The following is a 25,746-nucleotide window of genomic DNA, read 5'->3' as shown; positions in this document are numbered from 1 at the left end:
TTAGGGAAAACAACAATTAAACTGCCCGACTATGCAAATTGCCCCATGTGTAGAAATTTGCACTTACTGGTATTGATTAGGAATTGGTTTGATACTCCGGGGTGGTCAACATCATGGATAGCTGCAGCAAAGATGGCTGCTAGGATCTCAAGATCTGTGAAGACAGCCTGTAAAGGAGAGAGAGAAAAAGAGAGAGGGGGGGAAGAAAGAGGGTTAAACAATTTCTGAAGATAAAAAAATAACAGAAAGCAGAAAGAACAGAACAGTAAATCCCTGCCCACTAACTATTGATTCCCACGGCTCTGCGCGAGAGAGATAACAGCCCCAGTGTTATCCATGAGCAACTCCGAGACTGGATTTACAGTTAAGAAAAACATCTGATTTTTAACCCTAATGTGACCCTGGAGATTTGATTGTTTTTCTCACATTTTTTCCTGCAGTGAAAAGTGCGAATACCCCAAGTCACAAGAGGCCAGAAAAATGCTGTTCTGAATTGTTTCCTCAACAGAGAAAACGCAGAAAACGCAGAGAGGAAAAATAAAACAAGGGGTGAAAAAAAACGGGAGGCATGAAAGGAATAGTGTAGGAGGGAAGAAGGGAGGTTCTCTTGGAGTAAACTCCAGTGTGATGGTGCGGGCAGAAGAGGGGAAAAAATGATTCAATGGAAGGAGGTTGAGCTCTTCAAAGATGGTGTGGCGATCCAGGAAAGTGGCACTAAGGGTGATGTAAGAGCACACTCCTCTCATTTAGTTTTCCCTTATTTCTGTGGATGTATATTCGTGCCCAAGTCAGAACTGGGGAAACTTTGCCGCCTCCAAGCTTGGAGGGCGAGATAGTGTTGGTACAAGAACCTGAACTGAGGTATTGAAAGCAAACCCCGAACCCTCCCCGAAAAAACCTTTCAAAGCTATGACTTACATCCAGGGCGGGGGTGGAGAGGAGGATGTGTGTGGACTGGGCGACGTCGGCAGCGTGCAGGCTGTTATGGTAGGCCACATCTGAATGGTAGTGGTCCTCCAGCGTCATCATGTAGGCCACAAACGTATCCACCGGGATCTTAAACGTCTTCAACAGGTCTCGCTCCTGTGGATAGGAAAAAAATATAACATAGGAATATAGTTGGGAAAATAGTCATATGGCATTTGGTGGCGCCTTACGGTGCCATGCGTGCATATATTTTAAGAATGTGGGGTTCCAGTGAGTTGTGTTTAGAATGTGGGGGGTCCCAGTGAGTCATGTTTAGAAGGTGGGGTCCCAGGTTCATAAACACTATGAGGAAATTCAATACTCTTCACATATAAATAAGAAAAGTAAAAGAAGAAAAAGAAGTGTAAACAAAGAGAAATAGCAATAAATTCAGTTATTGAGCCTATCAGAGTCTTATAACAGACTGCAGACTGTTTCATGCACGGTGTAATACAGTAACATAATGAAGCGCACTAGTGAGGAATGAAGGAAAGTAAGTCACTCCATACCTGGAAGATGGCGTACATGATGCAGGTGAGAGGCCGGTTGTTGGAGTATTCTGAGACGGTGAAGATGTTCAAGCCCCACTTGTTGAGGTCCTCCAGCTCCTTGGACAGCAGCTCCTCCTTGTCGGTCTTGACGCCGAAGCGCGAGATGCAGCTGCTGGAGAGCGAGGGCCCGTGGGAGACCTTCTTGACCCCGCTGATCTGTGTCATCAGCTGCTGCTTCTGCTGCTTCTTCTTCTCCCGTGTCTTGGACGTCGGCGACGGGATCTCCACCTCGTTCTGTTTGTCTGCGGGGGCGGAAGGAGAGATGTATTTTAAATGAAACGTCTTCAAAATAAACAATACGAGAGCCTGCTCTTCACGCAGACGTAAACAGAGCAATGAGAGAGAGAGAGAGAGAGAGAGAGAGAGAGAGCGATGGAGGGGAGGAGAGAGATCGGAGCGGTGGTTAAGATTTCCATTCAGCCGCCCGCAGCATGAGTCTGTTTTTCTTTCTGTCATTTAATCCGCCTCGCCATAAAGACTGGCTGCACTGTGTAGTCTGTGTGAGAACCCAGGTGCACGAGAGGAACACCTGCAGCAGGCGAGGTTCTGAGGAATTTATTGATTCACTCATCCATTCATCATCTGCCCGTCCAGCCATTCATTCATTCATGCATCCTGTCCTCCACCTGCGCTCTCCCCTCTGAGCTCCCACTGTTCATTCTTCTCTGCGTCTCTTCCCCTCCCTCACAGCACTTCTTTCTCTCCCTGCAGGTGGCTCACATCTCATCTCCTGTTCTTTTCACTCTGAAAGGTCAGTCCATTGACAGCCGGAGAGCCGGGGCTCCTACAATGTTAAGGCAGCGCCGTGAAGTCGGTCATTCAATAGGCTGCTGTGTCTTCCACAGCTGCAACAAATCACTCAGCAGAGTGGTGGTGGGGGGATTTTTGATTTGCTTTAGTTTGGCTTAGTCTATTCAGCGAGGGTTAGTTTGACTCTTTTTTCCGAGTCACTTTAAAACCCACAAATAAAGTGAAAAAGAAAATGAAAAACCTGCACCAATCTTACCCCAAAAACATTAACACAAAACATGCCAAGTTTTCTTGTAATATATTTTTTAAAAAGTGACTTTTGAGTCCTTTTGTTCACTGTAATCACAGAAGAATGTAATGAAACCCTGCAGGGACTGGCTATCGGTATGTATGCATGCTCTGCACTCATCCATCAAGCCCCGACTCAGCTCATCGCTGGCCTATCAGCCTTCCCCTGTGGAGGGTTATTCAATTACCAGCTGTAATTCAAATAATCACTTTCGCTCTCACGTTCTCTCTCTCTCTCTGTCTCTCCCTCTCTCTCTCTTTTCTCTCCCTTTCTCTCTCTCTCTCTCTTCAGTCCTCCAGTGGTAATTGAGAACGGGCAATTAAGCGCTCTCAGACATGTGCTGCGTGGGAAACAAGGGGAAGAGCAATATACTGCCCTCTAATTCATTACAAGCCATCATTATCACCACCGCTGAGAATGCGTTTGTGTGTGTGTGTGCGTGAGAGAGAGAGAGAGAGATCATGTCTGCAGGTTGAGCCTGGCTGTGATGCAGACAAGTGTGCAGTGTCATTTTTAACAGATTCAATATATTGCATGTGGTCAACATACCAGAGAGTCATTATGATTAGTACAGGAATGATCATGGACAATATTGTTATGCTACAGTTTACTGTTCTGCAAATGTCTATCATCCTCTCCTTTTCTCCCTCTCCTTCCTCTCCTCTCTTCTCCTGTCTCTCTCCTCCCACGTTTATGTCGATTTCATCTGATTCCTTTTCATCCTCCTCCATATGCTCTCCTGTGCGAGACAGATGCAGTGGGGGAGGGGGGGGGGGGGAAGAGGGAGGAATGGCGAAGGCAGATTTGGGACTTTTTTTCACAGCAAATTCCCCAAACGAGTTCTGTTTGCGGTCGGCAGAGGGCCAGTCAAAGGGAATTATGAGAGAATTATGCGGCGGGGACAGCTGTGGCGGGGGAAAGGCGCACGTGAATGGTCAGCACGCCACCGCTCCACAACCCCCTCCTGAAGTCACAAATCCTAGAGTCTGTAATCACCATCCAAGAGAAACTCTGGTCCGATTTCACCAATGCCCTGCTTCACTGTCATTCAGTTACAAACTTTTAAAAAGCTGGCAGTCTGACAAAGGGATAAACCAAAGGGGATTTGATGTGGATCTCAGGATGACCTCAGTAGAGCAGAGCATGCATATGGCAGGAAGATAGCATTTCTCTGAGCCTATTTGGATGTTTACATAAAAAGGAGTGGAAATAGTGGATTTGTTTTTATTTTATTTTATGGGGGATATCTTTGCCTTTTTATTAGATAGAGAAGAGAGACAGGAAAGATTAGGGAGAGAGAGAGAGGGGGATGACAGGCGATAAAGGTCCCGGGCCGGATGCGACCCAGAACGAAACCAGCCAACTGAGCCACCAGGACACACTGAAGTAGTGCATTGGCATTAATCTTCATGGATGAATGAATGGATGGATGGATGGATTAAACAGTCCTACTGGTCAGCTGAAGCCAGACCACACCAGATTACCTGTTCTATCTACCCTCCAACAGGGAAATCCTGATTTCTTTATCTGAGTGATAGTCATCTATGCCTGGAGGGAGGGAGGGAGGGAGAGGTGGAGGAATGGGAGGTGGGGGGAGGGCATGAGAAGACATGAAGGTGTCCCTGCTGACAAAGATGCATTTTGCAGGCTGGGATGAGTCACCCAATCTGCTGTGCTCATCTCACCGCCAGCAAAGGGGGTTCCTCTGTACCTCTATTTTCTTCTTCACTGCAGTCAGATTCCTCCCTCCCTATGATGCAGCGGTGAGGGATCCACCAACGACAAGAGCAGACCGGATCAGGACACCAATCGATGGGAGGCAAAGTGTCTATAAATAGTTCCATCTACCTCTATACGCCTTTTGTCTGCTTCCTATTGTCCGTTTAAGTGGTCAATCCATGTTCTATCTAGCTCAAGCACTTATCTATCTCTGTGCTTTGTACGTATTTTCTCAATGTATCACCTGTGTCGTGCGCAAACCTCACACCTACAGAAAGTCAACTTTTCAGGAATTGAGGAAAAACTGGTTGATTTTCCCACTCATGCATGTTCGTTTTTTTCACACAATGACTTAACAACGGTCTGCATTTGTCCCAGGCATCATGAAACAATTTCGACATCTGGGAGAAAAAATGTCCAAACTGGAAATGCAAGGTTTCTAAAGGCACAAACGATATATATAGTGGCTATCTACTCTCAAATCTCGATTGTGCAGCCCACACTGACAGCATCCAGTTCCAATCCACTGACTCAGATCCTGGCTAACAAGCTCAGCTTGTCAGTCAAATGGCACCTTCCACAAAGTGGCCAACCACCTCAATGCCTTTCCTTTTTCCTCTAACTGCTTTGGGAAATGGGCATTTTCACTTAAATTTTAATGGGCATTTTGAGTCCCATGTCATAAACATTCTAGACAAAGCTTAATGGCGCAGCATTTTATGGTACGCCCCCACAAAAAACCCTGCCAGAGCGGCTTGCACTGCTCAAAATGGAGCCTTCATATGAGAGTGAACCTCCGCACACACATATTGCGGCAGAGAACCAGGGAAGTGGGTATCTGTGTGTACTTACATATTTGTGGGTATTATGTTTGTGTTTTGGGTGAAAATACAGGGTGAGATGATGGTCTGTGATGATTAAAGGTGGATGATCAAAGCAAAATGTGTGTGTGTTTGTGTGTGTGTGTGTGTGTGTGTGCGTGCGACTTTCATTTACCTAGGAAAGTGTTGGAGATGAACTCGGAAACCTGATTCCCAGACCGACTCATCTCAGATAGGTGCGTCAGCTCCCGATTCAACATTCTCTTGAACTGCAAGAGAAAAAGAGAGAGGAGGGGGGGAGAGGGAAATGTCGTCAGTTTCCACTGAGGGAAAACCTGGGAGAAATTATGGTGCAGGATTCCATGGAAAATACAGCATCACCAGTGCCCAGTCTTATTCCACCAGTTCAAGAATTTTTTTTAAATTATGGCTAACAATCGCTGGGGAGGATAAATTGTTTTTTCTCTCTCCATTTTCCCTGAAATTAATAAGGGTGCGGGTCCTAATTTGTGTTACCAATAGGGAGGCCATGCCCTTTCAACCCCCCTCAATTCACCCCCTGCAAACAATTTACACTTTTACTACACTGAGTCATATTTTTTGGCCCATTTTGCTGTGTTTATTGCGTTAGTGTGCAAGAATCTTAATGATTTCAAGAGGAAAAACTGCACAGTGCATCCTTCGTTCCTCCCTTATCATTGGTCATTTCAGGTATACAAGTAGAGTTTATATTAAAAGAGTTGTGCAATGGAGAAAACTGTTGAGAGACATAGATGCATTAGGCAGGAAACGGAGACCCAGGCACTGCAGTAGCAGCTGTTTATGACAGACCCACACACACACACGCACACACACACACACACACACACACACACACACACACACACACACACACACACACACACACACACACACAAACACAGCTCTGCAGAGGACTCAAGATGGAGCCTGAGCCACAAAACACCATTCTGTAAGACAGAAATACCCCCCCGCCCCTTCATGGAAATATCATTTGGTACAATTAGGCTAGCATGGTATCCCTAGAAGCTTCACAAAAAGTGTTGCCATAATCAGAAACACAAAATGGTGTAATTGCTTTAGAATGACCCCGAACGCAATGGCAATACAGCACAATGAGGTCTAATGAAATGAGTGCGGTATCCCGACAAGCTACGTAGGTAGGCGCCACACACCTTAATGTAACCCCAAGACACAGACAGCAGGTAGTTGGCTTCAGGCATTTTGGACCCCGTTTTCTCCTTCCTACACAGAGCCAGCACTGTAATCCAATAGTAAAAAATAGAGGCAGACGAATGGGATTCTTTTAGCGCCACAAGGAAAAAAAAATCCCCTCTTCTCTCCTCTCGTGTTTCTCTTCTCAACGGCTAAGAGAGCAGCTTGATGATGGCTCACTCTCTCTCTCAGCAGCAGCAAAGGGCCAGCTCTGGGTCTCCATGCCTGGGGATGGACGGGGAGAGAGAGGAGAAGGCAGGCTCTAGGCAGCTCTGACGTGGGCAAGGAGATCCAGCGAGCTGGGCTGAAGCGGCTAGAGCGGCGGCAACTGGAGCTATGAGCCGGGGACTCTCGGCGCACTGATGAATAATGGAGAAGAACCAAGGAAGGGAGGAGGGGAAAAAAACAGTGATGGAGACGGGAGGAGGAGACGGAGGAGGAGGGAGTGAGGCAGCGATGTTCATCTGACTGGAGGGGGGGTTCCTCCACCGGATTAGTCTTGCTTCGTTGCTCTCACTGCTGTAGCGCTCTCTCTCCCCCGCCTGTCCTGCCTCTTTCTCTCTCTCTCTCTCTCTCTCTGTTTCTCTCTTTTTTCACTCCCTCCCTCCTCTGTCTCTTTTCCCCCTGCTCTAGTCTGCCAGCCCCAGCAACACGCTCTATTCAGAACACATGATTCGACAGAAAGTGGGGAGAAGGGGGGAGCCCCGAGCGCGGCTTGGCATTGGTGTATGTGTATGTGTGTGTGTGTGTGTGTGTGTCTCGAGGGGTGTTTGAGTGATTGGCATATGAGATCCAGACTCTAGGATTCTGGATGCCCCCTTTTTCCTCTCTTCTCCTCTCTCCAACTCTGCAACCACTGCAGATAATCCCCAGCCTCTTTAATTCACAGCCATTTTTTTTACTAAGTCAGCCATTGTGAAGGTATGCCACTGAGCACCACAGCTGTGCCTCCCACCTACAGTAAAACAACGCAGGCTGAGAGGCAGCGGATGGGGCACGTTTTGAGGAATGTGAATGCACAGCGTCTGCATTTTTATCGCCATTATCTCTATTATCTTCCGCACCTCTCCCTCTTTTCTCTCTCTCTCTCTCTCTCTCGGTCTTCCGCTGCCTCCTGACAGCTCTGCGTGCGGCGGCCATTGTGGAGAACTCACAAGCCTGTTCATTATCCGCATCCCCATAATAATATTAGAGGTTGTCAGGGTGTATGTGGCAGGCTATTTTTAACAGCCGCGCCGAGAGACGAGCAGAGAGTGGGGAAGACGGTCAGAGAGAAAACGAGAGGGAGGAAGAGAGAGAGAGAGAGAGAGAAAGAGAGCAAGGAGAGATGGAAGATAATTGCATCCTTCCCCAATTTAGGTGACATCAGCCCACGGTTCTCTCTCTCTCCCTCTCTCTGCCTGTGAGCAAGTGTGTGTACGCCAATTACCAGAACACCCCAACGCCATGGCAACAGCATCAGGTGACCAGTAAGGCTGTTTTCAGTGCAAGAGAAGAGGGAGAGGGAGAGGGAGAGGAAGAGGAGAGGAGAGGAGAGGAGAGGAGAGGAGAGGAGAGGAGGAGGGAGAGGCTTTCCCTCTTCCTTCCCAGGCAGACATGTGGTGTAGCTGCTGAGCTGTCACGAGGACACACCACACACACACTGCTCCCGCTCACTTCCACCAATGCACAGACTGAAAAGCGCTCGTCCTCGCTCCCCCCCTCCCCTCCCTCCCTCCACTCTCCACCACTTACATGTCAATTTCTCTCCCGGCTGCCACTTGCCAACACTGTCATCAATCTCTCTGTCTGTCTGCCTCACTGGCAGAATCAATGGGCTGTCCTTGGAGCAGGTGTAGACTCTGCAGCAGAGCACAAGGCCAGGGCCACCTGACTGGAATACGGTTACATCATTACCGCCGGCCAATTTGAGGTGTGTATGCGCGTTCGCCGAATTTGTCACGACTCTGTTTATGAAACCCTAAAGGATGGCTGAGCAATATGCAGCGCCGTGTTTGTTGTGAAACCATTTCTGCTAATGAGAGCTTGTCCACTGGCTGTGAAGCGGCTCTCGTCTAACGGTTCAGACCCGCTCCACAGGAAACTGTAAATAGAACTTCCCAGAGAACCTTCCATGTGTGTGTGTGTGTGTGTGTGTGTACGTGTTGAGAATGATGAGAGGAAGATCAAAGCTTTTCCCGAGAGGATTCCGGATTATCCTCCCACTGAGGGAAAGAACGAGAAGACGAGAAGCAGGGAGGCGGGATGGGAGAGGAGAGAGAAAAGAGAGAGGAGGCAAGCCGCCGCTCTTTATGTAATAGCTCACTGCATAATATATAAAGAAACCTGAAATAATAGCGGGGGATGTCGCTCTGCAGTGTGCTGGAGAGCTACGGTGCCCCAGAGGCTGATAGAAACGCCTGAGTGCAAACACACACACACACACACACACACACACACAGCAGACTGCAAGTGCCATCAAACTACAGTCAAGCACAGTTGACATGACACATCCATGTTTTCCACACTCCTGCCCATATGTTTGTGCGTGTGTGTTTGTGCCTGTGTATTTGATATTGTTATTCATTCAGATAATAATATTGAAAGGAGAGAGATAGAAGAGGAGCCTCTTTACCTCCTACTGACACTGGATCATGCCATCTCTCTCTCTCTCACACATACACACATATTGTCTTTCTACCCTTTCATTATTTGCCATACTCTCTCCCCCCCTTCCCCATTTTCTGTTACTCTCCCTTTCTGTCCTATCCCCTTTTTCCTTAATTTCTCTTTCCAATTTTCTATCACTCTCTTTCTCACCCATATTCTCTCTCTCTCTCTCTCCCCATTTCTCATTTTTTCCATTACTTGTTTTTCTACCATGCCATTCTCTCTCTTTAGCTCTGTGTCTCCCTCTCCGCGTGTCTCCCTAACCTTTTGCTCTCAACAGTCACACACATTCTCTGACTCTCTCTCTCTCTCTCTCTCTCTCTTTCTCTCTCTCTCGCTCTGTCTCTCTCTGCAGGGGGTTGGGTTGATTCAGCAGAGAGCTGCTGTGAAGGAGGTAGGGAAGGTGAATGGAGCCCATGGCATTTCATTGTGGGGGGAAAAAAAAAAACGCTGAGCCCCTCCATTCAGACATGATCCCATCGGACAGCGCACTGTGGAGGGCAGCCAGGCAGGCAGGCAGGCAGGCAGGAGTCTCCCTCTGACACGAGGCTCTCAGCTTACGCACTCTCAACAACTCCCTTCCATTATTTCACAAGACACTGCATGTCAGATTGTATCTTCTATTTCCACACAATTGAAAAATTGTATGTTTGTTATGCTTGATTCTGCAGGCAATGGCTGATCTGATTTTAAGACATGCCTGTTGAGCAACTACATGAATCACATTTATTTTCTACAAAATGAGACAGGCTTAAAGATGTTTTTGGATTCTTTTGAAATAGTTGGGTTGATTAAAGTGTCAAATATGGCTGAAACACAAGTCCAGCTTGTCTCTCTTCTAAATTTGCCTTTTCTAAATCATCTGCTATTTTCAGTTTGAGTGTCTCAGATTGAAGTTGTGGCTTGGAACCACTAGTGGGCGCCCTGCACTCAATCTACTGTACAGCAGCCTACTGGTCGCTAAGTGAGAGCATTGACATCTTAACCTGCAATGATAAGAATTACAACTTGACTAGCGGATTAACCTATTAAATCTCTCTTTTTGACCTAAACTTGAAACATGCAAATTAAAAGTTATTACTTAACTCTAAATTACATTTTTGAAAAGTCCATGTAGACTTGAAAGGTTGAGTTTTGTAGAACAAAGCAGTGTCACCATTATAATCAAACTATGAAGTCATTTACCTCTATAGCCCAAACATTTTTTCTATTCACCCCCTCCCAGTAGCTTCAACTGAAGTGAATCAAGATTTTCTTGAGATGAACTTTCTTGTTCATCAGTCCAGTATCATCTCATATTAACGCAATGTTGCTGGCCATGATGAAGCAATCATTATGACATGACCAGGGAATCTAGATGTGCTGTATCTCCCCCTTGTATTGGCAAAGATATGACGCAGGGTGGTATCACCAAGGCTATGGGCAAAGGCTTGGAGTGACATAACTTTGTTAAGATGAGGGGACCTACCTACGTATGAGCCGTGCGTATGTCAGTTGGTTAAAGATACAGACAACTCTAAGAGAGAGCCTGGATCCGGACTACCTCTCACTTCCTCTGACTCACTCACTCATGCCTCCCTCTGCTTCAGTGCTGTGCCAGTGCGTCTGTGTGTGTTTGAGAAAGAGCGCATCCATGGGCATGTGTCTTTGAACTCGCATGTATTGAGATGCATTCAGAGTCAGTTACAGAGCAGCAGAGAAGAAAAGAGAGACAAAAGTAAGGAAGCAAAGGGCAAATTACTTCCACCCTCCAACACATTTCTCAGCTGAGTGTTTCATTTCCCGTCTCTCGCGCCTGTTCAAGGCTGCAGCAGTATTCAGATGTGGTCTGCAACACCATTTTTGGCTGGGGGAGAACAGTTAAAAGGCTGCACAAACACGCTCGCTGGGGCTCTGGTTGCTTCAAAAGCAACAACCCTATGTAACAAACCACAGGTAGCAACATACCAAGAAATGACTTTGAAAAAGTCAAGTGGAAAAAACTGAACTCACACTTGCAAAATAGAAAAGCCCGAGAAACAAGGAACGCTTGAATCACCAAAATCTGTTTTTCTGCATAAGCTGACACTCAAATCAACACTCAAATCATAGGACTGGGAAAGGTTATCTCATGTTAGCACAAGTTATGGCATGCATCCCCCAAATTTTAGGGAAAAACTTAGAGAAAACTCTCTCCACCCCCCTATTTGAACAAACTGACCACTGAGTGCAGTGCCTAACCACACAGCCGCTCCCTCTCTCTTTCTCCCCAGATGACCTGAGTGTTTGGCCCCGTCAGAAAAAGAGGGAAGACTGACTCCCGGCCTTGGGACGAGGCTTAGAAACACCACTTATCACCGGCCCGGGCCCAGAGCTACTCCCATCCACGGCCACTTTCCTCAGTAACTCACCCCATCCCTCTGCTTAGACGCCACTAGATTATTCTAGAGATGGGAGAAAGAGAAACACCCTTGCTCATATTTCTTGCTTGAAGCTTTGTTTTTGCTCTGCTCACTTTACTCTACTGACTTTTTCCAAGTCAAGGGAACATAGGCAACAGCTAAATGGTTCCAATGAATAGCATGACATTACATTACATTGTGTCATTTAGCATACTTTTGCCCAAAGCGACTTACAATAAGTACATTTTGTCAACAGTAGCCGAACCGACCGTGTATCACAGTAATAGCATAAATTATAAATAACAATATAATGTCACTTAAAAACTCCACTAAGGTGCCAAAAAACGGAATCTAAAATGAATATCTCCAAAGTTTCATTGCCTTTCTTTGATCACAATTGACTGGGAGGAAAGTTGAAGTGTATCCTGCAGGCTAAAATTAAACAGCAAGACAACCTAAAAACCCAGAGACAGAGGGGTAAGTGATATAAAAGTGTATTACCAGTCAACAGAGGCTGCAGCAGCCAGCAGTGATCAGCACTGAACTCAACTCTGATCCTTGGGGCTAAAGGGCGAAGAGCTCTCAGTGTCTTCCAATAGAGTCAAAAGTGTGAGTTCATCTTTTTTAGTGTCAATTCATGTCATCTCAATTTCATACAAACACATGCACACAAGGCTTCTGAAAAGCTGAGAGCATGTCCCAGTATGCTGTATGACTCTTTTGATGTGAACTTCTGCGCAGATGTGTCTATATGAAAAAAAAAAAAAAAAAAAACTTGCCCACTGTCCCAACACGTAAGAATTTAAACCATACATTCCAGCAAAGTAAACTCTACAGCTGACTAAACAGCACATGCTTCAGAAAGGAGAAACTCCTACAACAGTTCAGCATCAACGGCAGTGAAACATGTTACAAGTCCTCTTAAAACAGGATTGCCAAAGGATCTAATAAAACTTTGTTTTAAAAGACTAACCACCATAGCATATGAAAGTCATACCATGTTAAGCCAGCCACAACACTTCAGCACACACCAAGTCCACACAACAAGAGAAAACAAAAACCTTAAGTCCATTAAAATACCAAAAAACAGAGCAACAGATTACAAACTGCTAATGTCTAAAAAACATCTCTCACCTTTCTCCAACCGTTCAGTTTCCCTAGTTTTCTCTCTTTCTTGTCGAAGCAGCAGGCTCCCATGTTGCTGTGTGTGGAGAGCAGAGCAGAGCAGTGCTGCAGTCCCGTAGAGAGTCTGTGTCTCAGTCAGTGTGTACTACTGACTACAGTATGAGTAAAAGGACCAAGCCTGGGCTCTCTGACGCTGGGAAACGCCACTGCTCTAGTGACTCACTTTGAGCTGTGAGGTCTGACTAGGCTTTACCTCACACCCTGTGTCTGTACAACAGTGAGGGAGTGTGTGGGAGAGACTTCTGCCTAACACACACCCTAGTGGGGGTATAGTCCCGCCTCTGCCCCGCCACTCCTCTTGCTTGCTGCAACCCTCGGCCGGGCCGGCAACCAGAGCTCCGCGGTTTACACTGTCAATATTGCACTGATCGTTCTGCTGACTCGAACACCGTTTTCCTGCAAACAGTGGATTTCCTTGAACTTCAATTATGAAAGCTAGCCATGTTTTTTTTTCCTTTTTCCCTTGACAGTTCAAATCTATTCAGGTGAAAGTTTAATGCCCAGAGGGAAAGGAGTAGTCCAACTTTCAATCATCCTTGAGATCAAACAAGGGCGCTAGCACTTTCTAGGTGCGTGGATGGAGGGGTGGGGTGGGGGGTGAGGGGTGCATGACTGGAGTGAGTGAAACCGCGATGACTTTCAAAACTCCACCTGTTAACACCAAAGTGCGGTGGTAGCACAGTGTTGTAACTAAGAGAATCACTGAGCAACATATTTAATTCATGCGTCATCTTAGCCACTACAGTTAGAGCTATTTCCTAGAATGTGAATGTATAGCACAGCAGCCTCCAGGTGGTTGATGCTTGTGGTGTGACTTCTACCGTACCGCCTGGTGTACGAGCGCACACTGAATTTCCCTTATGCAGGGATCATGTAAGAGAAAGTCTATAGCCAATAGCCAGTCAATAGCCCTTGACTTGTACAGAACGTCTACCACGCGCAACAGAGAGGGCAGTCATGTAAGTCTTCAATGGCAAAAGACCCTGCGCTTCACCTTGGGGTTACAGCTGGAATCGGTGTCAGCTTCTAACATTTCACCTCCCATTTCTGAGGGTCAAGTTACAAAATCTGTCACTGCTTGAATAACAGTCTTTCCATCTGAAATGCAAGCGGTAGTTAGAGGTTGTGTAAGCTGATTGCCATGTTCTCGTTAATAATAATTGGGTCGGGTGTAATGGCCCAAAAGACAGTTAAAGTACCGGCAGTTGTGTAATGCTTTAATTTACTGTAAAAACAAGGCCAGGGAGAAGATGTTGATGCAGATGAAACTGTGGTTAATGTGCACATACACTCACACACATACACACGCATTCACACGCACAAGACAAACACACACACACAGGGGCCTTGAAAGGTGTTGACGGACGATTGTGATTTCTGATCGGTATCTTAGCCTCAATGGTTGCATGTTATGACCCAGTCACCCACCTGCCCTCCCACTGTACAAAGACACGTCAATGAGGGCAGTGGGACGTAGCACACAACAAACAGATTGTGTCACCTGATATGAGACACTGTAGATCTGTCAAGATCAGTTGTCTTCACCCACATTTCTGAAAGACATACCGAAGCTGAACATCTACTGTAAATTAATTTACCCCATTCTTTTAGGCTATTGACGTTTCAGCCGATATTATTTTATTCAACCTCTCTTACGTTAATAAAATTCCCCAATCTAAATCCATTAGCTGCTTGTCAAGAAAAATGTAGGGACAAATTTTAATCATCTTGTGGCCCAGCTGTGGTTCCTAATTCAGTCTCTGAAAAATACTACAAGAAGGGTCCTGGGGTCAGAGTACAGAATAAAATCCTAACAGATCATCCTATCTTATCTCAAAATTCAAACGGGAATTTCTGTTCTGCCATTACAGAAACAAATCCGAATTCCGAAATATACCGTCGGTTTCCTTTATTTTAATTTTACCATCCTTTTTCAGATATTCCTACTGCTGTCATCAATGTGTATAATCAATCAGCTTTAAACTTTTCATGTTGTTGCACAATGATGTCGTCGGACCATCTAGGTAGCATTGCCAAAGTGACAGCTTTTTAAATATATTATTTTATGGTAACAGCTGGCTAGTGGCCAGGTAGGATTGCACTTTCATTATTCCTAACTTAAGGTATTTTGGAATTTCTCAAGTCAGGATGCTCCTATAATAAATCAAAACTGGCTGAATCCTGCCTATATTACGCAACTGTCTTTCTGTGATGGCAAAAAAGGTTAAAATTACAGATAAGACTTCAGTTAGGGTGTTTCTGTAATTGGGCCCATATGCTTGTTACATCATGTCTTTTGGGAGATACTAGCATCTAAAGTGCGCAAATAACTGTCAATATAAACCGAGGGCTTTACTGCAAATATGAATATAGCAAGAAGTGTTGTGACAGTTTGTTCTGTTCAGGAATTCCTGATGTCATTCTGCTGTAATGGACAGAGGAGCAGCAGTGATGACATCTCTAAGCCTACATGTGCTGTGCCCTCCACCCTAAGCTAAGGGAATATGAACAGCGTCTCTGTCTCTTCTATATGACTATCTGTCTGTCTTCCTGTCTGTCTTTATATATCCTTGTCTACGTGTCTGTTTGTTTAAATAGTTAATAGTATTTATTCTGTGATTCAATTGCCCTCAAGGGTCTTTACTGAAACCAGCCCAATGGAAGAGTCTGTGCTTCTCCAGTGTGTTGGGAAAATCCCCTTTCTCCTCTGTGTGTCCTGATGACGACAGCAATGGGAGAAATAAACACGACCATTAGCTGTGCCCAGCGGCATGATGGGATATCTATTGTCGTCTGGGGAGAGAGCGGGGGATCAGGAAGGAGACGGGAAGAGAGAGTCACTCTGCCCAGGGGTCTGCATGCATCCCTCACACACACACACACACACACACACACACACACACACACACACACACACACACACATACACACACACACACACATGTTCCCTCTCTCTTCCTCTCAAGTTTATTGTGTTTGACCCAGTGCTGGATCCCTAGCATCCTGTTGTCCAGTTTTTTGAGAAATAACTAGCTTTTCCTCTTGGCTCACTGGGCAAACTGTGACACACAGCTGCTAGTCAGGCCATGCATCAGCATTCTGGGATTTCACTGCCACAAGCAAAACATATAAACAGTTGTTAAAGTATCGGGGTCAGTGAGTTTAACCTGTTCTTATTCGTCACCGTCATTGTTTGAAGGAGGAGTGACATGGGGGCCAATAAAGAACTCTTATCAAAAGCTGACCGGGACATATTTTGCCTATTATTCATCTTTTTGAACTCAAATGCACATTACATCCAATGACTGCATCTATTATATCAATTTTTTTGGTTGCATACTAAAACGGTGCACTATACAAATCAACTAGCAAGAATTCATCCACTTAAATAATATATTTCCACTTCTTTTAATTCCATTGTATATTATAAAACAAAATGTACAACTGACTAACTCACACAGCTGTTGTACTGTGTTATTGTTACAGCTAAAACAGCCAACAGCCAACCACCCTGAACTATAGCATGCACATGTAGAGAAGGGACCTATCAGCAAACCCTCAGCACTCTGCTATATGGTGTAGAACAAAAGAAACAGCAGCAACAACAATACTTCTTCTACTACTACTATTACTACTACTGCTAATAATAAAATAAAATGATAATGATAATAATACTAAATGTAAAAAATTCTTTCTGAATCAACTTATTACTAACTCAAGGTTACTCAAGGTTTAAACATGAATCAAACTCCTTAATTCTTAGATGCAGGCTTAATGTAGTTAGAGTTAGAGGAGTAAGAGAAAGCTAAATTAATCTATGAATAAGTTCCGGGCCAATGACAAGGACAGTAATGTAATAAATCTAAGAGATAAAGCTGAATATTGTTGGCATCACACTGAAAATAGATGCAGTGTCAATGAATAATATGGGCAAGTGGTTACTTATTTAAAGAAACAAGTGTATCGGGTCAAGAATTGAGCCTTGAGACACACCGCACATTGACAGTGAAGCAGAAGCAACACAGTCACCAATGGACACTGAAAAGTTTGACAGGAAAGATGAGAAGCAGGCCACAGCAGGCCGAGAGATAAACTCATTTCCTTTTGTCAGCCAAAAAGGAAACAAAAATCGAAAAAAAAAGATCTTATCTTCACCTGCTGGGTTAAAATAAAGCTAGAAGTAAATTTAAAGAACGCAGCGCCCTTGTACTCCCCATAGTTTACTCCACTTCTGATGAAGCAAAATGAAAATTAAAAAAAAAGTCAAACAGAGCTGCAGTCTCTCCTACCTTGTTGGAAGCCATGTCGCTGACAGAGCGGTAGGTCTGGATGGTCTCCAGCTGGTCCAGACACCAGTCCAGCTCCTCCATCGTCTCCATGGCCAGCTTCTGGTACGCCTCATCTGTCAACAGGCAGCCGGCACACAGAGACACACAGTCAGAACAGACGGCGCGCACAGAGCCACAGCGCTGCCCGGCCACTGCCAGGCAACGTCCACCCACGGGTCCCGCTCTGGCCGCTTGCTGCTGCTGCTGCTGCTGCTGCTGAGGAGGGGGCATCGCCTGGGGTGGCACCCGGCCGCAGCGCTCCTTCATCATGAGGAGGTGCTGTTGTGGCGAGCTGGTGAGAGTCGCACTTGTCAGAGCAGAGTAGAGTAGAGTAGAGCGGAGGAAAGCTAGGACCTTAGCTCTATCTTCTCTCTCTCGCTATACTTCTCTCTCTGTGCATGTGTGTGAGTGTGTGTGAGTGTGTGTGTGTGTGTGTGTGTGTGTGTCCCCCCCCACCCCATCTGAGGCCCTCACCTCATTTACATAAACTCAACCCCCCCAGAGCAGGAAACCAGACCCCACCTCTACCCCCTCACACACGCACACACACACACACACTCTACACCACACAGGAAGAAAACAGACACCTCTAAACCTGCACATATACATACACACATGCACACACACAAGCTTGCTTCATACCAAACCAAGCATGGGGAACGAGCTCCGCATTTAAACTTCGGTGTTAACTATGTATGACTCCTCTCCTCTCTCCAACACACAGATACAGACACACACATACACACATGGTTTGCAAATCACAACAGAATGCTGATTAAGTGATTGGATTAAATTTCATTGATTGGTTTTGGTTGATCATCACTGAGTTAATCAGACAATAATGCTACATAGATAATGCTCTGCGAACATTGCAGAGCCAGTTTTGTCTAACTATGGGTTGGGACCAAAAATTGGTACTGGGCCTGTCTTTGCCCCATATGACAAAGAGGGAAGATGTTTTAAGGAACCTGGGTCCAAGCTGAGTCGAGAGTATCTGTCTTTCGATCTGGTGCAAAAAAAAAACATGAGAGCAGCTGCTGTAGACCCTGAAGCGCGGCGAAGTAAAAGAATATCTTTGCTTCAATTTAAAATCACAGGTAATGCAAAAGAAACTTGACTCAGAATGCAGCTGGATCATGAATGATTAAAACCAAATGGTTGTTTTTACAGTGTGTACCAACTAGGCTAAAGGTACAACCACAATAAAACTGTAGCCTTGAGCCTGAATTGCTGGAATTTCCTTGCTGATACAAGCAATTTTAAACTGGAAGGATTTTACCAACAAATTAGAATTGAACAGGTTTTTTTTTATGTGTGTGCAACGATACTAACCTTTTAATAAAAGACACAGTATTTGGCTTTTTATTTTCTTTTGTGCTGTCCTATGTGGCATTTGCTGTCTTTTTATTGCCAGTCTTCTTTTTGTGAAGCACTTTGCAACTCTGTTTTTTGAAAAGTGCTATATAAATACAATTTATTATCATTATTTTTCAATGATTTGTCTTCAAGTATTTCCCTGGTCCACCATTCCTGAAGGGTTCTGATAAGCAAGATTATACTGCACAGGGTTGATGTCAGTTCAGCTTCCACTCAATCAATTTACCGAGTGACCTTTAAACTTTAAAATACTTTGAGTATATAGAGTGGCAAAGTCAATTATTGGTTTAATATCCTTGCCTGAACTAAGTGTCAATTTACCCCGGCCCTGTTCCTGTGGTGCTACTGGGCAGTGTTTTTCAGAGAACTACCACTGTATGTCAAGGTTGGAATGAGTCAGTGTTGGAAAGCGCAAGGGGTGTGTGATGGGGTGGCTGGTGGGGTTGGACGCGCGCACACACACACACATACGTACACGTACACACACACACAGAGGCTGGCCCTTGTCCTCTGCGTTGTGTGTACCCTGGGTCTCCTAGCTGCAGAGCACAACATGGCAGCAGGGTTTGCGTTGCGGCAACCTTAGCGCGGCCGCGTAGAATGTGTCCCCCGCTCTGATCTCCTCGCCATCAAAGACACAAGCCTGTTTGCTCTCCCAAACATGAGAGGCACCTGGCATTCTGCCCCCAACCCTCCCTCCACTCTGGCGAGGGGAGGGAGAGAAAGAGAGAGAGAGAGAGAGTGTGTGTGTGTGTGTGTGTGTGTGTTTAGTTTAACCCCACCAGCGTGTGATGTCGAGATGGTTTACGTTCACTCAAGATATTCCTCCCCAATATTCCTAAAACTCTTGATGTGGTTTTTGTTGATGAAGAGCAGAGAGAGAGGTGCTTATCCTCGACATTTGACCTTTATGTGGACCGAGCCTTCTCAGACAAAATGAGCAAGTCACATATCAGCGGTCTTGGCTATGTTGGTGCGCTGATGGTCCTTCTATTTGGCAGCCTTGGATATGTTTATGACCTTACTGTTAGAGGCTTACAGATTGCAGGCCTCTGCATAAAAAGGGACAAAACAGCACATTTGTTTTTAGTCTGTGCAGTAATAGTAAGTAGTAATTGTGACAATGTTTTTTTAAATTTTGTAACGTGTGTGGGTGTGTGTTCTCGTAATTCTGTACTTACAACGACCAAACGTCCTCACAAGAATAGAAAGATGAGAAAAATCCTCTAAGGTGAGGGCATTTTGCCAATCCTCATTTCTTTAAGGGGCTTGTTTACAGTCAGGATTTGGGTTTAGGGTTAAGGCTAGAATTACAGTTAGGTTTAGCTTAAGGTAAAGATTAAATTTAGGTATATATTGGTGAGGGTTAGGGTTAGGGAATTAATGTAATCAATGAGGGTCCTCCCAAGTATAGTAATACAAACGTGCATGGGTGTGTGTGTGTGTGTGTTATACTGGGGCTGCAACAGGGGGCAAACTCATAAATACATAAATATAGGTGCATACAGAGCCTGAAAACCTGGTTTAGTGAGTCAGGACTCAAAATTGGTCATGGGGCCAGCGTCCTGTGGGTCCCCACATCCTAAATCCATCCACTAGGTATAGGTGCCAGACCCACTAAACTGTAATAACAGTCTTATTCTGATCCCTGCCCCAGTGGCAAGCAAAGCCAACACCAGTCCAGGACTGGACCCAGTTCCCCGGTAATTAAATCAATTAAAAATGTAAAAAAACAAACAAACTGCACTTTATGTACTAATGATAGAGCATTTATTACCGTTATTTTTCAATACTACTACTACTTAATGTTAGGTTAAGTTAGGTTAGGAAAGAGAATGGAGCCCAGCTCTTAATTCTACCCAATGTTTGAAGGACAGATTAACCCAAAATGAATTTAAGACATGATCTCATTGTTGCTCCATTGTTTTTTAATTCAGAAAATAAGTCAAAGTTAGCCTTCAAGATGTTGAATGATGGCAAGATCTCATGTGACGCTACACATAACACAGAAGAAAGCATCAAAAACAGATACATTTCATTAGCTGTGCTCAAGGGTTTTTTTGCAAATGAAATTAAATTTTGAAACTTACTATATAGCCTATTAAGCAACTGGAATGGATTTGTCTTTAATCTCCTAGAGCAAAAGACAACAGGATAACGTTGTCCATTAGATCCTTAGATCTGGGTAAACATCAGCATGCTCAAAGGGTGAGACTTGATAGTGTAGTATAGACAAGATTACTGAAACAATACTAATCCATTTAAAAAGGGATCAAGATTCCTTAATCTAATTAAGCTCACAGTTTCCTTGCCAACGTCTCTAGATCAGGGTGCTGGGAGAAAATAAAAACACACTAGGATGAGGGATTTCTACCTGATTTTGTAAGTTTGTGTGGGATAGCTTAACTGGCCTAAACAGTAACCATTACAATTTTGTCCAGCATGTTGTCAGTCCATCCTTGTCATATTTTAGTGAGCTTTGTGCTGTAGAGCTAGACCTATTATTTTCTTTTCTTTGGCTTGATGTGGCAGCTCCCATCTGTGGCCATATTAACGTTTCTTGCTTATGAAAGGAAGAAGTAACGAAGAAGAGCACAAGTTCTGTTAAAGTTACAGAATCGCTGACTCTCAACAGTACTTATGTGTCTTAATGTTTACATTTGTGTTCTAAGTGATGATCCATGCAATTTTGTTGCATACCAGCAATACAAAATGGCTTGAATTACAGCAACCTGCACTGTATGCTGGGCTGGCCTAGGCTGGACCAGGGGAAACAACACTAAAAACCAATCGCCTACTAACAGACACATACGTACACACACGTACACACACACACAGCACGACGTAACAGGGGATTTCCACCGCCTCTCCACCCTGACACAAGGACTGCTCTGATCAGAGCCCAGACATATCTGGCCCACAGGGGCAGACAGGAAAACACACACACACACACACACACACACAAGGCAGTTAGACATAAACGTCAATATACATATGCATTAACTCCCATGTCTCATTACTGCACTTACACACACAAGCACACAAACTGTACTTTCCAACTGAGGGTGGCTACGCCAACAGGGAGGGTTAGGAGTGATGTGAGGTCAGTGCTCTCTCTCCCTCTTTCTCTCTCTCTCTCTCTCTATGTTAATTTCTGTCTGTCTATCTCAGATATCTCACGCATCCTTCCTCAATCTTTTTTCTCTGAAAGTCTCATTCAGTCTCCATCACCGTGTATATCTCTCTCTCTCTCATTCTCTCTCCCTCCTCTCCCAATAATCCTAATCTGTCCATTTGGATTGACATGGGAGACTTCCTGTCTCCCATGAAACTCGGACACACGCACCCGTGCACACATACACACACACACACACACACACACAGTGTATATAGATGTGATGCTACCAGGTCGTTTCAGGACAACTGTATGTGCGTCAGACCAGAGGAGTTGAGGCTGTGTGTGAGGGAGTCGTTTAGCGCATGTATGTGTGTGTGTGTGTGTGTGTGTGTGTGTGTGCAACAGCTGTGCCTGTCATCCTCTCATGGGGCCCAAGTCAGTTTCCTGCATGTGATGTGATGGTAGATGCAATGGAGCAGGAGGGCTGCAGCGCAATATCAGCAGCCACAATACGTAGTGGTGGTTGTAACATAAGGCAGTGTGACACACACACACACACACACACACACACACACACATCAAAGGACAGGGCAGGATGAGGGGTAACGAGGGGACAGTTTCTCTTTCTTGCTCTCTCTCTCTCTAACTTCTCTGTTTTTAATTTTATGACCGAGCATTCATCATCTAAATTCATCTGGGTTTCGAAGGGTGACGTGCCACATTTCCAGTGAACTGGCGTAAACAGACCACACACACACACACAAAAAAAGAAACCAGCATAAACTTTGACGTGGGCTGATGGGCAGCTGTGCCAAGTCCGTAACCGAGAAAGAGAAAGAGATAGAGAGATAGAGAGATATATAGAGAGAGAGAGAGAGAGAGAAATAGACAGAGAGAGACAACCGTTAGTGGCATCTATGCCTTACAAGAAACAGAAAGAAAGAACAACTTGCCCTGAAATGCTCAATGTGATTACACAACGCTTCCTAACACAGACCAGAGATGGTATGGTGCGCCGCTCGGCCTTGCCGGTGCTGCTGTCTTTCTGACGGGGCGAATAACGGCTTGGCGTGCTGCGAGAGCCTTGCGAAAGCCCAGAAACATCCATTGACAAGCATTGTGAAAAGAGGGGGTGGAGGGTGGTGGCGGTGGAGCTGTTGGTGGTTTGAGAGCATGTTATGTGACATTACAACATCGATTAATTGAAAAGCTTCTGCAAGCCGAGTTCTGAGAAGTGACAAATGACATCATCCTGGTGAGTCTGTGTTTCGTTAGTGTTCATTTATCTGATTTACGGGGAGGCAGGCGTCAAACGACTTCTCAAGAGCTGGTACCATCATTTTGTTGACCTGCGGCTGTGAATTCTGAACAATGGGGAAGAAATAAGGACAGGACATTCTGAGGCAATGGAAGATGTCACACGGGGTAAACCGCAGACCCCATTTATAAATTTACAGCAGGGCTTCTTAAACCTTTTCATCAGTAGACACACAACGGGTAAATTTATTATCGCTCTGGGACCCAGGCTAAGTAGAACATACTGGTACTCTTTTCATGTGGGGACCAGAAACAATCCTGCGACCCATTCTGGATCCAAACTCATTGCTTAAACTCATCGCTTAAGAATGCTGATCTATTATAAGGTGGCGTTTGGGCTGACAGGCTGAAGCGCTTCAAGTACACACTTTCATACGACTTTCTATGGCTTTCTATGAAAAACAACTGGCTTTTTTATGGGTACACGGCAATAAATGTTTGCTGGTGCGCCTCACTTATTTAAAGCCCATGCTCTTGGTCTTGTTCAACTTTCCCTTATTCCTTTTGTATTAACAGATTGAGATTTGACTTGATAAAATGCATGTAGATTCAAATTCAAGTGAGTTGAAGTCTGACCTGCTTCCTTTCTGCCTGCATTTATACTGTAGTAAAACTAGTTCTTATGGCCATAAGGCTGCCAACAAAAAGTGCATTGACTTGAGTCACATATAACAACCGAGTGCGTGCGTGTGTGTGTGTGTATGTGTGTGTGTGTGTGTGTGTTAGACTGCTACATGATCCTCGCTTGTTCCTCTCTCTTTGGACACGGTGTTCCCTGTCCGTCCCACAGCTCCAACATATACTGTATACATATATACATACACATACATACATACACATTCCTGTCTGATTTACTATGGAACACAGTGGGAAAGCAACAGGGAAAGCTATAAATTGATGGTGCCACGCAACAACTCCCTAAGGGTGGATAACATTACCAGAGCTCTTCGCAGAATTCTTGGAAGCAAAAAAAAAAAAAACCCTGCCGTGCCGTGCTCATCAATTATTTTAAAATCCAGGTGCAGTGGGAAAACCTCAGAGAAACTAGGCTGTGCGAATTTCATTTTAGATGCCTATCATGTCAGATTTTCACCCCGATCTGCTAGTTTGAAACGGCTTAATGGAGCAAAATCATATCAAAATCTTGTCATGCATTGCACATTAGGCTATGGGGTCAGAGACGTCTTCACCTCCCTTCAGCTTCTTTAGCTGGAGTGGGCGAGTCCCACACACACGGAGATGCAGAGCGATTTCGGCACGTGGGAAGCGAACGTGAGGAGCGCTCAACGTGAAAATCCAAGACGATCCTGACATCGCAGGGCCTGAGGGCTCACTGAGGCCGAGGGCATCCGGCTCAGAGGCAAGCCTCACGTATCCCCTGCACTCCCACTGGTTTCTGCTTTCTCATTGTGGTGTAAGCATCTTCAGTGTTTTGTTCATACGTCTTGCTTGCTCTCTCGTTCTCTGATAAAACGGACAGGCGTCACTAAAGCTGTTTGCCTGTCCTATCAGCAAGCCCGCTCGCATGTGTGTACATTACTGTACTGACCTTCAGTTGCACTCTCCCTCGCTCTCTCCATCTGTTTTGACTCCTGCTCTCATAAACGCTCACATAATATTCTCTCTCTCCCTTTCACTCCTGCTTACCACACTGTCCCGCTCTCTTTTTCTCCGCTTCTTTCCCTCTCTTTTACACACACACGCTCTCACTACACATACCCACACGCAAACACACAGCAACAGACCAGGCTTTGTCTGTTTTACCTGAGGTGAACTCCCACATTGGGAGCAACAGTATTGACTGGGCTGAATGGGCCCCATTGTCACGGTGACTGGCATTTGCCCCTCGGGACGATTAGCATGGATCAGAGGAGCTACGTAACCCAGTTAGCCAAACTGCTGTCGCTGTTGCTGATGCTGTTTTTTCAGGTTTCAAAGTTGCGTCCAGTGTTACAATCACAGGGGTTTACTGTCGGGTCAGGGGTGGATTTGATGTCAAGGGTAATGAAAGATGCTAAACACTGTGATGATTACGTTTTTTGGAGCAAAGGCACTCATAAACCAACTTGAAATGCACAGAAAATTGTCAGTTTGGAAATGTCACACAAAGTCTTGCATGATCTGCTTGCATAAAGCTGCTGTTGGACCTGGCCCAACTTCTGTTATCTCAGAGGAAAAGGTTTGATTACAAGACGATTAAGCTGAAATTTAATGAAGTGCATGTAATAACGTCGGACAATGATTTCATTCAGATTAGTCAGATCAAAATCTCAAGGCACACGTGAGGACCACTGCGCTACATCTCTTTAGGCATTTAGCTGATGCACTTATCCAGAGTGACTTAAATTCCTGGATCACTAAAATTACAAGCAACCAATTGTAAGGTGTGTAAGGTGTGCAAGGATTAGAGCCATAGCACCCTGACAATACTGTTGTGATTATAAAATGATGAAGTGCTAGGAAAGAAAATAAAATAGGAGAGAGGAAGAAGGGATTTTTAAAGCAAGTGGAGTCAGCAGAGGAGAGGGGATATGATTCAGAGGGGAGAGGGTGACGTGATGAGGCTACTTCTTGAAAAGACGAGATTTCAGCTTACGGCAGAAAATGAGCTAGCTTTTGAGTACCAGACTGCCAGATGAAATGTGTTATCTATTTCCCCATGGGACACGGACGTACATTACTCGCATGCATGCATGCCAGCAGACGGGTCAGAGTGCAGGGGATTCTAGGAGTGGCGCCCCTGCCACAGGAAGGGGCTCAGTGAAATGTGAAATAAAAATCAAATTTAAGTTAAATTTGTGTAAAAAAATTTGTGTAAAACTCGAGATTTGTTTGGTGAAAAGTGAGGGGAAACAGCTATTCACCTCTCTGCCATTGCCCTTGTTAAATTTGAACAGTTCACCTACTGTTGTCATTAACAAGTCCAACGCAGCGGTAGAGACTGCAGGAGAGTGGTCGGACATACCTGCAGGTATTCAGGCTACTCGCCTCATTCTGCAGGTGCTTAGAGCTGTCAGCTTAGTTACCATACACCAAGAATATATGGAAGGTGTGGTCGCTCC

At 45.1% G+C, this 25,746-nt stretch overlaps 1 protein-coding gene across 4 annotated transcripts in view; it reads right to left on the bottom strand.

Annotated features, from left to right (window-relative positions):
* The window catches only part of pde4ba (phosphodiesterase 4B, cAMP-specific a), a 73,059-nt gene that overhangs the window by 5,393 nt on the left and 41,920 nt on the right, over positions 1-25,746 (bottom strand). For 3 of the 4 annotated variants that reach the window (XM_071524063.1, XM_071524065.1, XM_071524064.1), the window contains 5 exons: positions 16,834-16,946; positions 5,272-5,365; positions 1,476-1,759; positions 919-1,083; positions 68-167 (listed from right to left, as the gene is read on the bottom strand). In XM_071524063.1, coding sequence (XP_071380164.1) covers positions 68-167; positions 919-1,083; positions 1,476-1,759; positions 5,272-5,365; positions 16,834-16,946 — 756 coding nt within the window. Of the gene's footprint in view, positions 1-67; positions 168-918; positions 1,084-1,475; positions 1,760-5,271; positions 5,366-6,289; positions 6,466-16,833; positions 16,947-25,746 lie in introns of those variants that run through there. The other variant, XM_071524066.1, reaches the window with a different exon arrangement.

The sequence above is a fragment of the Centroberyx affinis genome, unplaced genomic scaffold (genome assembly GCF_046629955.1).
Source record: "Centroberyx affinis isolate AG114_WGS23_722 - 3 ecotype Tasmania unplaced genomic scaffold, CSIRO-AGI_Caff_v1 ptg001140l_1, whole genome shotgun sequence".
NCBI classification, from domain to species: domain Eukaryota; kingdom Metazoa; phylum Chordata; class Actinopteri; order Beryciformes; family Berycidae; genus Centroberyx; species Centroberyx affinis.
This window is presented reverse-complemented; position numbering and strand designations above follow the sequence as displayed.